The sequence below is a fragment of the Mixophyes fleayi genome, chromosome 7 (genome assembly GCF_038048845.1).
Source record: "Mixophyes fleayi isolate aMixFle1 chromosome 7, aMixFle1.hap1, whole genome shotgun sequence".
Lineage (NCBI taxonomy): Eukaryota > Metazoa > Chordata > Amphibia > Anura > Limnodynastidae > Mixophyes > Mixophyes fleayi.
In genome coordinates, this window is record NC_134408.1 from 24,232,254 (window position 1) to 24,244,123 (window position 11,870).

The window sequence follows — 11,870 nt, forward strand, 5'->3', positions numbered from 1 at the left end:
TCTTTCAGGACTTGTGTTAGATTCCTGAGATGTCTGATGTTCGTTCCCACAGTCTAAGAGGAAACTTACATCTCCACACTGGCTGCCTATTACTTATAGGGTACATTGCCTGAAATGCAATGCAGAAGATAAACTTTGGGGCTCCTTGTTTTCTTGCAACAGTCTTCCCCATAGGCAAAGGTTCTATAGAAATTGCCACCACAGGTAGACATTCACTCCTCCCCGGGGGCTGGCCGGGCTACGGAGGTCCCAAAGTAGGCTACCTTGGGTTGAGTCACTGGGCTAGCTGCATTGTTTCCTTTAAAATGTTCATAATAGGCTGCTGATCCAAGTCTTGCCCCCGGGCTAAAATTTGCCGGTTAGCCCCTGCTCCTCCATTGTTTGAAGGGCTACAGATCAATCCTGACATGACAGCCATTCCTGCAGAGTGACAATCATGCAACGTGATCTAGACTGACTTTCATGGCTGTGAAGCAGGGCTGACAACCCGGCCCTTTCCCAAAATCGTCCATGAGAACCTTCACAATCAGGATCAATAGGTCATTCATTATTTGTGAAGTGACCTGGTAGTGTTTATAATAGAAAGCCTGGCTTCAATAGCACGCTGTGTGAATGTTAGGGACAGCTGACATCGCAAAAGACGGTCTACAGCACAAAGCATGAAAGTATTCTAGAAAACAACTATCAAAGTTAAGGGACATTTGAATTGAGTAAATATACACAGGACATGTACAGGTCCGGTGTGAAATGGCCTTATTCAAACCGGTTTGTAATTCAATAAAATTTGGCTGCGTCAAAGACATCAAACTTGTTTCTAGTACAACTAATTTTTTAGGCAGATTCAGTTTGGGACAAAATCGCAGTTAAAACGAAAGAATTTAAACCAAATTATAAAATGTAGCCTTTTTAAACTTATATGGCTACATTTTATAGTATTTTTACTATTTTTTTCCATTTGAACCAGCCTGTTCCCCTAACTCGAACTTAGCTCAATTTTTTTACTCTAAAGCTTAAGGGGCATATTCAATTGTCTGGTTCCCGCGGCGCGTAAAAACTATTACCGTTATTACATAGTTAGCTGGATTTCAGGGAGCTGCGAGCTGAAATCCAGCGAGAAAACTACCTTAACGTTTTTTCCGAGCACTATTACCGTAATAACGGTAATAATGCGCGGACCACGAGATTTCCGGCGTTTCCGCCGACAATTGAATATGCCCCTAAGAATTAATCGTAAATTTTCGAACTTCATAGCCAATTCCAGTAACTGATTCAAGAACCACTTTGAAACAAATTTGAACATCTCTACTCTGCACCTGCTCCATCACCCAAAATTTGGTTGGCCTCCTTAGCTTGAGCACTTGTCAATCAACATCCATACCAGTGATCGCATTAATGTCTGCACAGGCCTCTATGACGCCTTACAAAGCCCAGGCACTCTTCAAAATCATCCTCAAGCGTATTTCTGCGCACACTGCAAAGCTATGTTAAACCATAGAAGATAACCTCCCAGATCCCCGAACTGACAAAATGTGTGCTACAAGAAAATGGCCACCACTCTCCTGCACACAGATGTAGTCATTTCACAACTAGGTCCATTTATGTGAGAGCAGCGGCCATTCTCTTGTAGCACAAGCCCTGATAAATAAAATTTATGTACCAGGAGGAGGTGTGCTACAAGAACATGGCTGCTCTTCAGCATTTTCTTCTCCCCACGGTTTTCCTCAGGATACCTGGCCAGTGAGATGGTCCTGCACACAGAATAAGGGTGTGTGTCACTGACTGCGAGTGTCTCTGTGTCTGTCTGTGTGTCCCCCTTCTTTTTACAATTAGGAAGTCCTAATAACTTCAAGACTTACTAACAAATTGAAGTTTATGTAGTTGTCAAACTTCCAGTGGCAGCACAGTGATCTACAGATATGGGATCTATTATCTTCTAGAATGTTCTGGACTTGGGAGATTTCCACATAATGTAAATCACACCAATGTAAATGCATCTAAAATTACACCAAATTATTAAAAAAGAAAAAATTATCCTATTCATAATTATCCAGAAAGTGAAGCGGGAGCCTCATGCAATGAGCTTGTATGTGCATTTCTGCTTAATATGGTACTGAAATCAACCTTTATGCATTTTTTTTTTTTTTTAAAAACTTTATAATTACAATTATAATAAAATAATTTTAAAAGTACACCAAGATTATCTCATCCCTTGATCCTTCAAGCCACCAAAAGTTACATGCTTTAGCAAAACACCCCTAAATTCTCCATGTCTGTTGGGATTATTTACATTTTATTATGCTCAGAATAGTAGCACTGAATTCTGCAGTTTATTGCAAAGCAAATTACTATTTGAAAAGCGTTGATAATGGATTACTGTAGTGGATATTAGCTGCTTGGCAATCATGCCGGGCAACATTCATACAATTATATTTCTGGGACAGACAATTGACAATCCAGCTGATTAATCTGCATCATTATGGATAAAATCTATCCCAGCACAAACAAAACAAAGTAAAGACAAATAATATAAAACCTATTTTACTTGTTTAAACATTGTAATACATGATATTGCTGTATATAATGCAGCAGGTACATATTATGGGATTGTTGATATGATATGTGTGTGTTTAAGGAGTATGTAACTACACTATTTGACATAATATAATTTATATTATGTCAAAGGTTGTGTATTGCAGCACTGCATAGTTTAAGTGAAATAACTGATGTTACTTAACTAAACATGTCCGCCATGTATCCTTCACTCCTCTACAGTATGTTGCCATGTTAGGGGGATTATTATTAATATTGATTTAAAGGAGCCACAGTGCTCCACAGCATCACATAGCGGTGAGATGTGTTTCTCAAACAGCGATAGACAATCTGGTACACTTCAGTGGCCGCATGGCCTTCAAAATGGCCGCACACACACACACAGACCAGGGTTAATTTTGTCAGCAGCCAATAACCGACTAGTATGTTTTTGGAGTGTGGGGGGAAAGTTACGAAAACACGGGGAGAACATATAAACTCCACATTACCTTTAATCTCTGCAATATGTTGAAACAATACATTTAATCAAAGAGAGAGAGACACCTATCTGTAATAACATTACAGTTTACAAGCTATATCAAACAAATATGACCGCAGGGGCCGCAGGTTAAGGCTCGAAGAGTGAAAACAGAAGGTGAAACACCCTTTAAAGAAAAATACAGCAGTTTATGGGGGACATAGAACAAAATAAAATATGTAATGGCCAAAATAAGAGAGAAGCCTGGATCTACAAATCAATTCTGTTAAAGATATTGTCCCCTTTTACACAACACTCTTTCAGTTGTACCTACACAGTTGCCTATCTTAGTACCAGAATAACAAGGCCGTAATTTGCATCCTGTGCAATATACCCAATATATTTAACTAATGCGATGTTTGACTGTATCAAACACAGGTTCTGTTCATTCAGGTCCTCTATTAATGAATCCAAGAAGACCAAGAAGGGAAAGGTTTGATGTAGGACTGTACATGTTACATACCTGCCCTATTCTAAGCTCTGCACCTGTATCACAATATCCAGCAAAGCACAAGTTTTGATTTCACCACCTTCCCACTGCTAATTTTCACCCATTTTCTAATCTGGAAAATTGCTGGACTTTTGTGAGGAAAAAAATATATTAAATTCAGCTGTTCCACCAGTATGCACATTTCCAGCACAAGAAATTTAGATCTAATTTTAACATTAGGGTTTTTCCTTACCTGCTCCGCTCCGTACACGGTAGCAAACTGCACAAAGTCTTCCATTTTCACAAAGCCATCTTTATCTCTGTCCAGAGCTTCAAATACAGCTCGGAGACGGGCCAGCTCATCCCCAGAACAAGGAGTGCTGTTGTCCAGAGAAAATCCCAAAAGTGGGTCGCACTCCCTAAACGACATGGGAGCAGAAGCCGAATCCTGTGAGTCGGCAGGCTGGTGGAGGCCACATGACAACAGCTGGACACTTTCCAATGGTGAACCTGTACGAGTCAATGGCAAATCAGCAGTGGCGATACATTGAGGCAAAGGCGTGGTCCCAAAACTGGAGTTTGACTGAGGCGGTCCATAAGGTATGCCACTTGGAGGCAATTCAAAAGAAGAGTCTGAACAAGCTGTGGTCAACTGGCCGAGGTTGGAAGAAGTTGAGCAAGAGTTTGAGTTGAGCAAAATCTGTTTTTCTTTTACATCGCATGGCGGCAATTCCACGATTTGGAAGGGAGTGTTCGTTTCAGGGAGAGGTGACTTACTCATCTCAAGTGGTATGTTTTCAGCAGAGTCATTCAATAAATCCAAGGGGTCTTGTGCTACAATCACTTGTAACTGTGCGGTTTCACCAAGCAATCCTAATGAAGATGAACCCATTTCAGATGGAGGCAAGAAAGAGTCATCAAAACTAGGAGGAGATGTTTCTTCCTTTTCAAGAGGTGACTCCATTTTGTAAACTTGTGATTGTGAACAAGACTGTGACGTGTCACAATGAGGCAATGGGCTAGTAACATTAGCAAAGGTCACACTTTCGAAGGACGGACTGGAGTAAGATGGCCCAATGCTTGGACTGGTAGGCAAGCTTTCTGTTTCCTGCTGTAACCAGTCAGGTTCAAACAATAAATTCAAGCAATAGAAGTTGGATTGGTCAGTTTCAGGACTGAGGGGGCAGTGGTCAATCTGAGAGTTGGCACCATGAAGGGAACAGGGAATATGGCATTTTAAACTACTTTCAGAAGGTGGCTTAGCTTCAAAGCCCATATTTGATAGGTTATCAGATAATGGTTCACCTTCGCTGTTAAAGTCTTTTTGACCACTAGAAATGATAACGGGTGACTGGGCAGTTATAGGGTAGGACTTGTGTTGTTGGGAATAGGCTGCTTCTTCCTCAATGAAAGGCAATTGTTCTGTCCTAAAACCGTTGTCCATTATGGATTGAGATAATATATCTACTTTGCAACAAAGCTGTTCACTGTCCTTTTGTGGGTATACTAACTCATCAGCTTGTAAATGTGAGAAAATATCACAAAGGGACAATAAATCACCGGAAAGGGTAAATTGGTCCGTTTCTGGGGACATTTTGGTAGAGTCTGGGGGCGTATCTAAACAAAATATTGAAAAACTGTCATCAATTTCATTAACTTGATTCCTAGAGTTGCCTGGAGGTAAATTCAAACACAGGTCAGACTCACAATCTAGAGTCACACAAGGAAGGTCCATTTGGTCCAAGTTTAGTGTCCAATCCCAAGTCAACTGGGATTCTTCTAGAGGTTTATTGGGAAGTTTGGTGTTAGACTGGGATGTTTGACTGCTATTTGAAAGACAGTCAAACAATTCTAGATATGATTCAGACTGGTCAGCATCAGAAACAAATGAGGATTTAGACTCTGGCAACTCGACAGGGCTGGGTGCCACAGAGGATGGTTCAGAGGAGGCAAACCAGTTAGGTGTTGCAGAAAATGATTCAGAAGAAGGAAACCGGTCAGTGTTGGGTGCCACAGAGGACTCAGATAGGGGCAGATGGTTAATAGTGGGTGTTATAGATAATTCAGACAATGACAACTGATCAGTGTTGGGTACCACATAGGATGATTCAAACAAGGGCAATTGGGAAGAAGTGGGCACCACAAAAGATTCGGACAGGGGCAAATGGTCAGTGTTGAGTGCTACAAAGGATTTAGAGATGGGCAAAGGGTCGGTGTTCAGTGATATGTAGGATTCACACAAAGGTATCTGGCCAGTTTTGTGGAGCATACAGGAATCCGTTAAGAGCAAATTATCTTTTTCGGTAGGAACAGATTTTTCAGACAGATGTGGCTGGTCAGGGTCATTGGCCAAATAAAATTCAGATAAGTTTAAATAATCAGTGTCAGGGCCTACAGAGGATTCACCAAGTGGGAATATGTCAGAGTCATGTGCTGAATAAGAATCAGACAGGGACAAATGCTCAGTATTGGGATCCAAAAGAGTTTCTGACAGAGGCAAATGGTTAATGTCATGAGCGAAATCAATTTCCAACTGGGTCAACTGGTCAATGTGGGGTACCACAGAGCATTCTGGCAGATGCTGGCCAGTGTCAGACAAAAAAGATTCAGACTGGGGCAACAGGTCAGGGTCCAAACACGATTCAGACTGGGGCAACAGGTCAGGGTCCAAACACGATTCAGACTGGGGAAACTGGTCAGGGTCCAAACACGATTCAGACTGGGGAAACTGGTCAGGGTCCAAACACGATTCAGACTGGGGAAACAGGTCAGGGTCCAAACACGATTCAGACTGGGGCAACAGGTCAGGGTCCAAACACGATTCAGACTGGGGCAACAGGTCAGGGTCCAAACACGATTCAGGCTGGGGAAACAGGTCAGGGTCCAAACACGATTCAGACTGGGGAAACAGGTCAGGGTCCAAACACGATTCAGACTGGGGAAACTGGTCAGGGTCCAAACACGATTCAGACTGGGGAAACTGGTCAGGGTCCAAACACGATTCAGACTGGGGAAACTGGTCAGGGTCCATACACGATTCAGACTGGGGAAACTGGTCAGGGTCCAAACACGATTCAGACTGGGGAAACTGGTCAGGGTCCATACACGATTCAGACTGGGGAAACTGGTCAGGGTCCAAACACGATTCAGACTGGGGAAACTGGTCAGGGTCCAAACACGATTCAGACTGGGGAAACTGGTCAGGGTCCAAACACGATTCAGACTGGGGAAACTGGTCAGGGTCCAAACACGATTCAGACTGGGGAAACTGGTCAGGGTCCAAACACGATTCAGACTGGGGAAACTGGTCAGGTTCCAAACACGATTCAAACTGGGGAAACTGGTATAGGTCCAAACACGATTCAGACTGGGTCAAATGTTCACTGTTGAGGTTCAAACATGATTCAGTCTTGGGCAACTGGCTACTGTCGGGGTCCAAACAGGATTCAAGCGGAGACACCTCATTGTCAAAATGGGATTCAGAATATGTACACTGTTCAATGTCAGAGTCCAAATTTGACTCAGAGTGGGGCAACTGCACAGTGTTCGGATCCAAACAGCATTCAGACTGAGGCAGTTCATTTACAAAATGGGATTCAATCTGTTTTTCCTGATCAATGTAAGGGTTCAATTGAGATTCAGAATGGGACAATTGCTCATTGTTGTGGTTCACATAGGATTCAGACTGGAAGAGCTGTTGAGAGCTAGGATCAAAATGGGATTCAGACTGGGGCAACTGGCCACTGTCGGGGTCCAAAAAGGATTCAGACTGGAGCAACTGGTCATTATAAGGGTCCACACAGGATTCAGACTGGGGCAACTGGTCATTATAAGGGTCCACACAGGATTCAGACTGGGGCAACTGGTCATTATAAGGGTCCAAACAGGATTCAGACTGGGGCAACTGGTCATTATAAGGGTCCAAACAGGATTCAGACTGGGGCAACTGGTCATTATAAGGGTCCAAACAGGATTCAGACTGGGGCAACTGGTCATTATAAGGGTCCAAACAGGATTCAGACTGGGGCAACTGGTCATTATAAGGGTCCAAACAGGATTCAGACTGGGGCAACTGGTCATTATAAGGGTCCAAACAGGATTCAGACTGGGGCAACTGGTCATTATAAGGGTCCAAACAGGATTCAGACTGGGGCAACTGGTCATTATAAGGGTCCACACAGGATTCAGACTGGGGCAACTGGTCATTATAAGGGTCCACACAGGATTCAGACTGGGGCAACTGGTCATTACAAGGGTCCAAACAGGATTCAGTCTTGGGCAACTGGTCATTACAAGGGTCCAAACAGGATTCAGTCTTGGGCAACTGGTCAGGGTCCAAACAGGATTCAGTCTTGGGCAACTGGTCAGGGTCCAAACAGGATTCAGTCTTGGGCAACTGGTCAGGGTCCAAACAGGATTCAGTCTTGGGAAACTGGTCAGGGTCCAAACAGGATTCAGTCTTGGGAAACTGGTCAGGGTCCAAACAGGATTCAGTCTTGGGAAACTGGTCAGGGTCCAAACAGGATTCAGTCTTGGGAAACTGGTCAGGGTCCAAACAGGATTCACATACAGGCAACCGGTCATTATCAGGATCCAAATATAATTCAGACAAAACCAACTGGTCGGTGATTTGGGTCACAGAAGATAGAGGCAACTCATCATTAATATGGGCCATAACGGATTCAGACTTGGGCAAATTGTCAGTGTCAGGAGCCTCGGGGGAATCAGATAAAGACAAATGTTGAGTGTCAGAACTCAAACAGAATTCAGACTTAGGAAACTGTTCTTTGTCTGATTCAGACAAAGGCAAATTATCAGTGACAAGTGTCACAGAGGATTCAGACAGAGGCAACAAATCATTATTAGAGTCCAAACAATGTTCAGAAAAGGGCAACTGGTCAACAAGGGAGAAAACAAAGGGTTGAAATAACGTCAACTGGTCAATATCATGAGCCATAAAGGATTCAGACAGGGGCAACTGTTCGACTTCTGGGTCAAAAGATACTTCAGTTTTGGGTAACTGGTCAGTGCTGGGCACTGCACATAACTCAGTCTTGGTCAACTGGACATTGTCAAGAATCAAACACAACTCAGACTGGGGAATCTGTACAGAGTCAGGGTTCAAACAAGAATTACAGTTAGACAACAGTTCAAAGCTGGAATCCAAACATGATTCAGACTGGGACAAGTGGTCAGTGTCAGAGTCTAAATCAGATCCAGAATGGTGCAACGGCTCATGGTCAGGGTTCAAACAGGATTCACACTTGATAAACTGGTCAGTCTTGGGTTTCAAATCGTTATCAGACTGGGGCAAATGGCCATTATGAGGGTCCACAGAGAATTCTGAATGGGCCAACTGATCAGAGTCCAAACAGGATTCAAGCTGAGACACCTCATTGTCAAAATGGGATTCGGGCTGTGTAAATTGTTCACTGTCAGAGTCCAAATTTGACTCAGAGAGGGGCAACCGCTCGGTGTTGGGATCCAAACAGCATTCAGACTGAGGAAGTTTATTTTCCAAATGGGTTTCAAACTGTTTTACCTGTTCAATGTCAGGGTTCAACTGAGATTCAGAATGGGGCAACTGCTCATTGTTGTGGTCCACATAGGATTTAGACTGGAAGAGCTGTTGACAACTAGGATCAAAATGGGATTTAGACTGGGGTAAGTGGTCAATGTCTGGGTCCAAACAGGACTCGGAATGGGGCGACTTCTCAGGGTTGGTGCTCAAACACTTGGTAAAATGGTCTGTATTGAGGTCCAAACAATATTCATACTGGGGCAACTGGTCATGGTCAGGGTTCAAATAGGATTTACAATGGGCAAACTGATCAGTGTTGGAATGCAAACAGGATTCAGACTGGGGCAACTGGTCAGTGGCACGTACCATAAAAGATTCAGACTTGGGTAAATGTTCATTGTCATAGGCCAAGCAGGATTCGGCCTCAGGCAAATCATCAGCGTAAGGGTTGAAATAAATATCAGATTGTGAAAAATGGACAGTGTCAGGGTCCAAGTGGTTTTCAGTGTGGGACAACTGTGCAATGTCAGGATCTAAACAGGATTCAGATTGGGGCAACCGTACAGAGTCAGGGACTACAAAGGGTTCAGAAAGAAATTGTTGGTCAATTTTAAGAGGCAGACATGATTCAGGACAAATTTGGTCAATTGCAAGTGGTAAATAGTCAAATGATAGGGGCTTAAATTCATTTCCTTGGTGCATGGTGCAAGTAAACTGCAGCATCTGGTCTAAATCTGATGTTAAACTATTAATAGGCATAGGCACCTGATGAGAATCTAAAGCAGATACCAGGGAGAAATTAGCTAACTGGTCCGTTTTATGTGTCAGAGTGGGTTCAGGAAGGAGCAAGCGATGGACATCTACCAGGTAATCTGGGGACTGCTGATCTCTGTGGGGCAAATTCATTTCAGAAACAAGATAATGCTCAGATTCTTGGTTAAAGGGAGCTGGACACAGAGGCATGTGGGTATTATCAGATGGTACATTAATAAGAGGAGGCATGTGATCAAACATATGGGGTAGAAAAACAGGAGGCAAAGAATTTTGTGCTGACTCCTGGGATAAATTCAAAGTACATAGAGTGAGTTTACCATTCTGTTCCCCAGCCCAGGGGTCAGTAGCACACAGAGACTGGCAATACTCAGCCCCCGGAGGCCTTAGCAAGGACTCATCACACTGGGACAGCAGAGGGTGTGGAGCCGGCATGAACTCACCCTGCTCATCTGGTATTTGTAGTCTGGGCTGCAGGGAGACGCAGACCTTCTCCTCCGACCCCATCAGAAAATAGCCCCCTACCACCTGCTGGGGGGAGATAAGGTCTATAGCTCGCCCCACCTGCTGCCCCTTCAGATGTTCCGTTTCCAGACTGCCCCTCATGACACCCCAGGCAGTCAAATGAGGGTCCCCTTCCATCCTCATCAGTCCCTGCAGGCTGGAGGTCCGGGGGAGCTGTAATGAGGCTCGGGTGGTCTCCGATCCGTCTCTCACATCATCTCCTCATCCAGTGGTCTCTGACATGTTCCATTATTGCAAAAAAATAAATAAAAAATAAATAGCTCCTCTGCTGATGTCCTGATGTCCCCCTCCCACTGCAAAAGGGGGGTCACTGCCAATGGCCCTCACCTGCCTCCTCTGTCCTGGGGTGCATCCTTCTGGGAACAGAGCAATAATCCAGGCTGCAGCGTCTACAGTGCCCTGCAAGGTGCAGATCCAGGGCTTTGGAACCTGCAAACACCCCGGAGCCAGGAAACAATGGAATAGAACGTTGTACCGGCCGGGCAGGTGCAGGGATCACAGCGGTGCTTAGAGGGCCCCGGGTACTGACTGGGGGGTGTCCAACGGGCGACAACCGAGGAGCCAGTGACTCTCCATCCGACAGACTGCAGGATACTGAGATAGGGGAGGCTGGGAGAAAAGGGAGGAGCAAGAGGGGGGTGTCTGATGATGGGGGAGAGGAATGAGCAGACGGTGGGTGTGATGTATGGACACAGAGGTGCTGGAGAGAAGAAGGGGAGCACCTACAGATCCACTACTACAGGAATGGGGGTGTCAGAGCATGGAGGGCACTGGGGTCTAATAAATAAGGAGGGGGAGGGTGGATGCAGTCAAAGGGGTTCGGTATAGAGGGGTGGGTTGATAGGGAAGGGGGTTTTATACAGAATCAAGGGGTTAACAGACAAAGGAGAGTGATCCAGTCAATTTAAGGGGTTAAAATGGGGTTGATAATAAATGGGGTGCTGTGACAGAATGAGGGGGTTCTAGTCTCGGTGCATCTGGTACAAAATAAAAGGGATGGGGGGGTAACATGAAATGGGGGATTGTGCATTTCTTGTAGGAGCATGGATATAAATAGGGACACTAATAAGGATAAGGTCTGTGGTATAATAAGGGGGCAGACTAACAATTGGGGGAGGAGAATGCAGGATGGCAGCCAAGGAGGGGGGGAAAGTGACTTAATACAATAAGGGAAGGAAAGAAGTGAGCTTACCAAAGATGGGGAGAGAGAGGGATTAATGATACATATGGAGGCGGAAACCCCAAACCCAGGATTGTAGAACAGCAGTAACCCTTTAAGTGCATGGAGCAGATAATACTACAAGCACAATATGTAAAATCAGCACTGGACATTGCTACAGACAGACATAGAATTTCCTGCAGGTCTCCACACACTTTCTCTTACAATGTGTATCCAGCCCTGAGCCCTGGAACATGTCACTGAGGTATTGCATGTTGTGTGTTTGGGAAATAACACCTGCTAATACAAGTGCAGCAGCTGTATGTTCAGCAAGAGATTCCATGGCGTCATTACCCTGGAGAAGTCATGTAATGCTGTATGTCAGAATACCTGTGCT

The 11,870-nt window shown here is 44.4% G+C and overlaps 1 protein-coding gene across 3 annotated transcripts in view; it reads right to left on the bottom strand.

Annotated features, from left to right (window-relative positions):
- The window catches only part of RAB11FIP3 (RAB11 family interacting protein 3), a 55,514-nt gene extending 44,604 nt beyond the window's left edge, over positions 1 to 10,910 (bottom strand). For 2 of the 3 annotated variants that reach the window (XM_075179390.1, XM_075179389.1), the window contains exon 1: positions 3,751 to 10,909. In XM_075179390.1, the coding sequence (XP_075035491.1) occupies positions 3,751 to 10,437 (6,687 nt within the window). In that variant the 5' untranslated portion in view covers positions 10,438 to 10,909. Of the gene's footprint in view, positions 1 to 3,750 lie in introns of all 3 variants that reach the window. The other variant, XM_075179391.1, reaches the window with a different exon arrangement.
- Between the last annotated feature and the right edge of the window lie 960 nt (positions 10,911 to 11,870).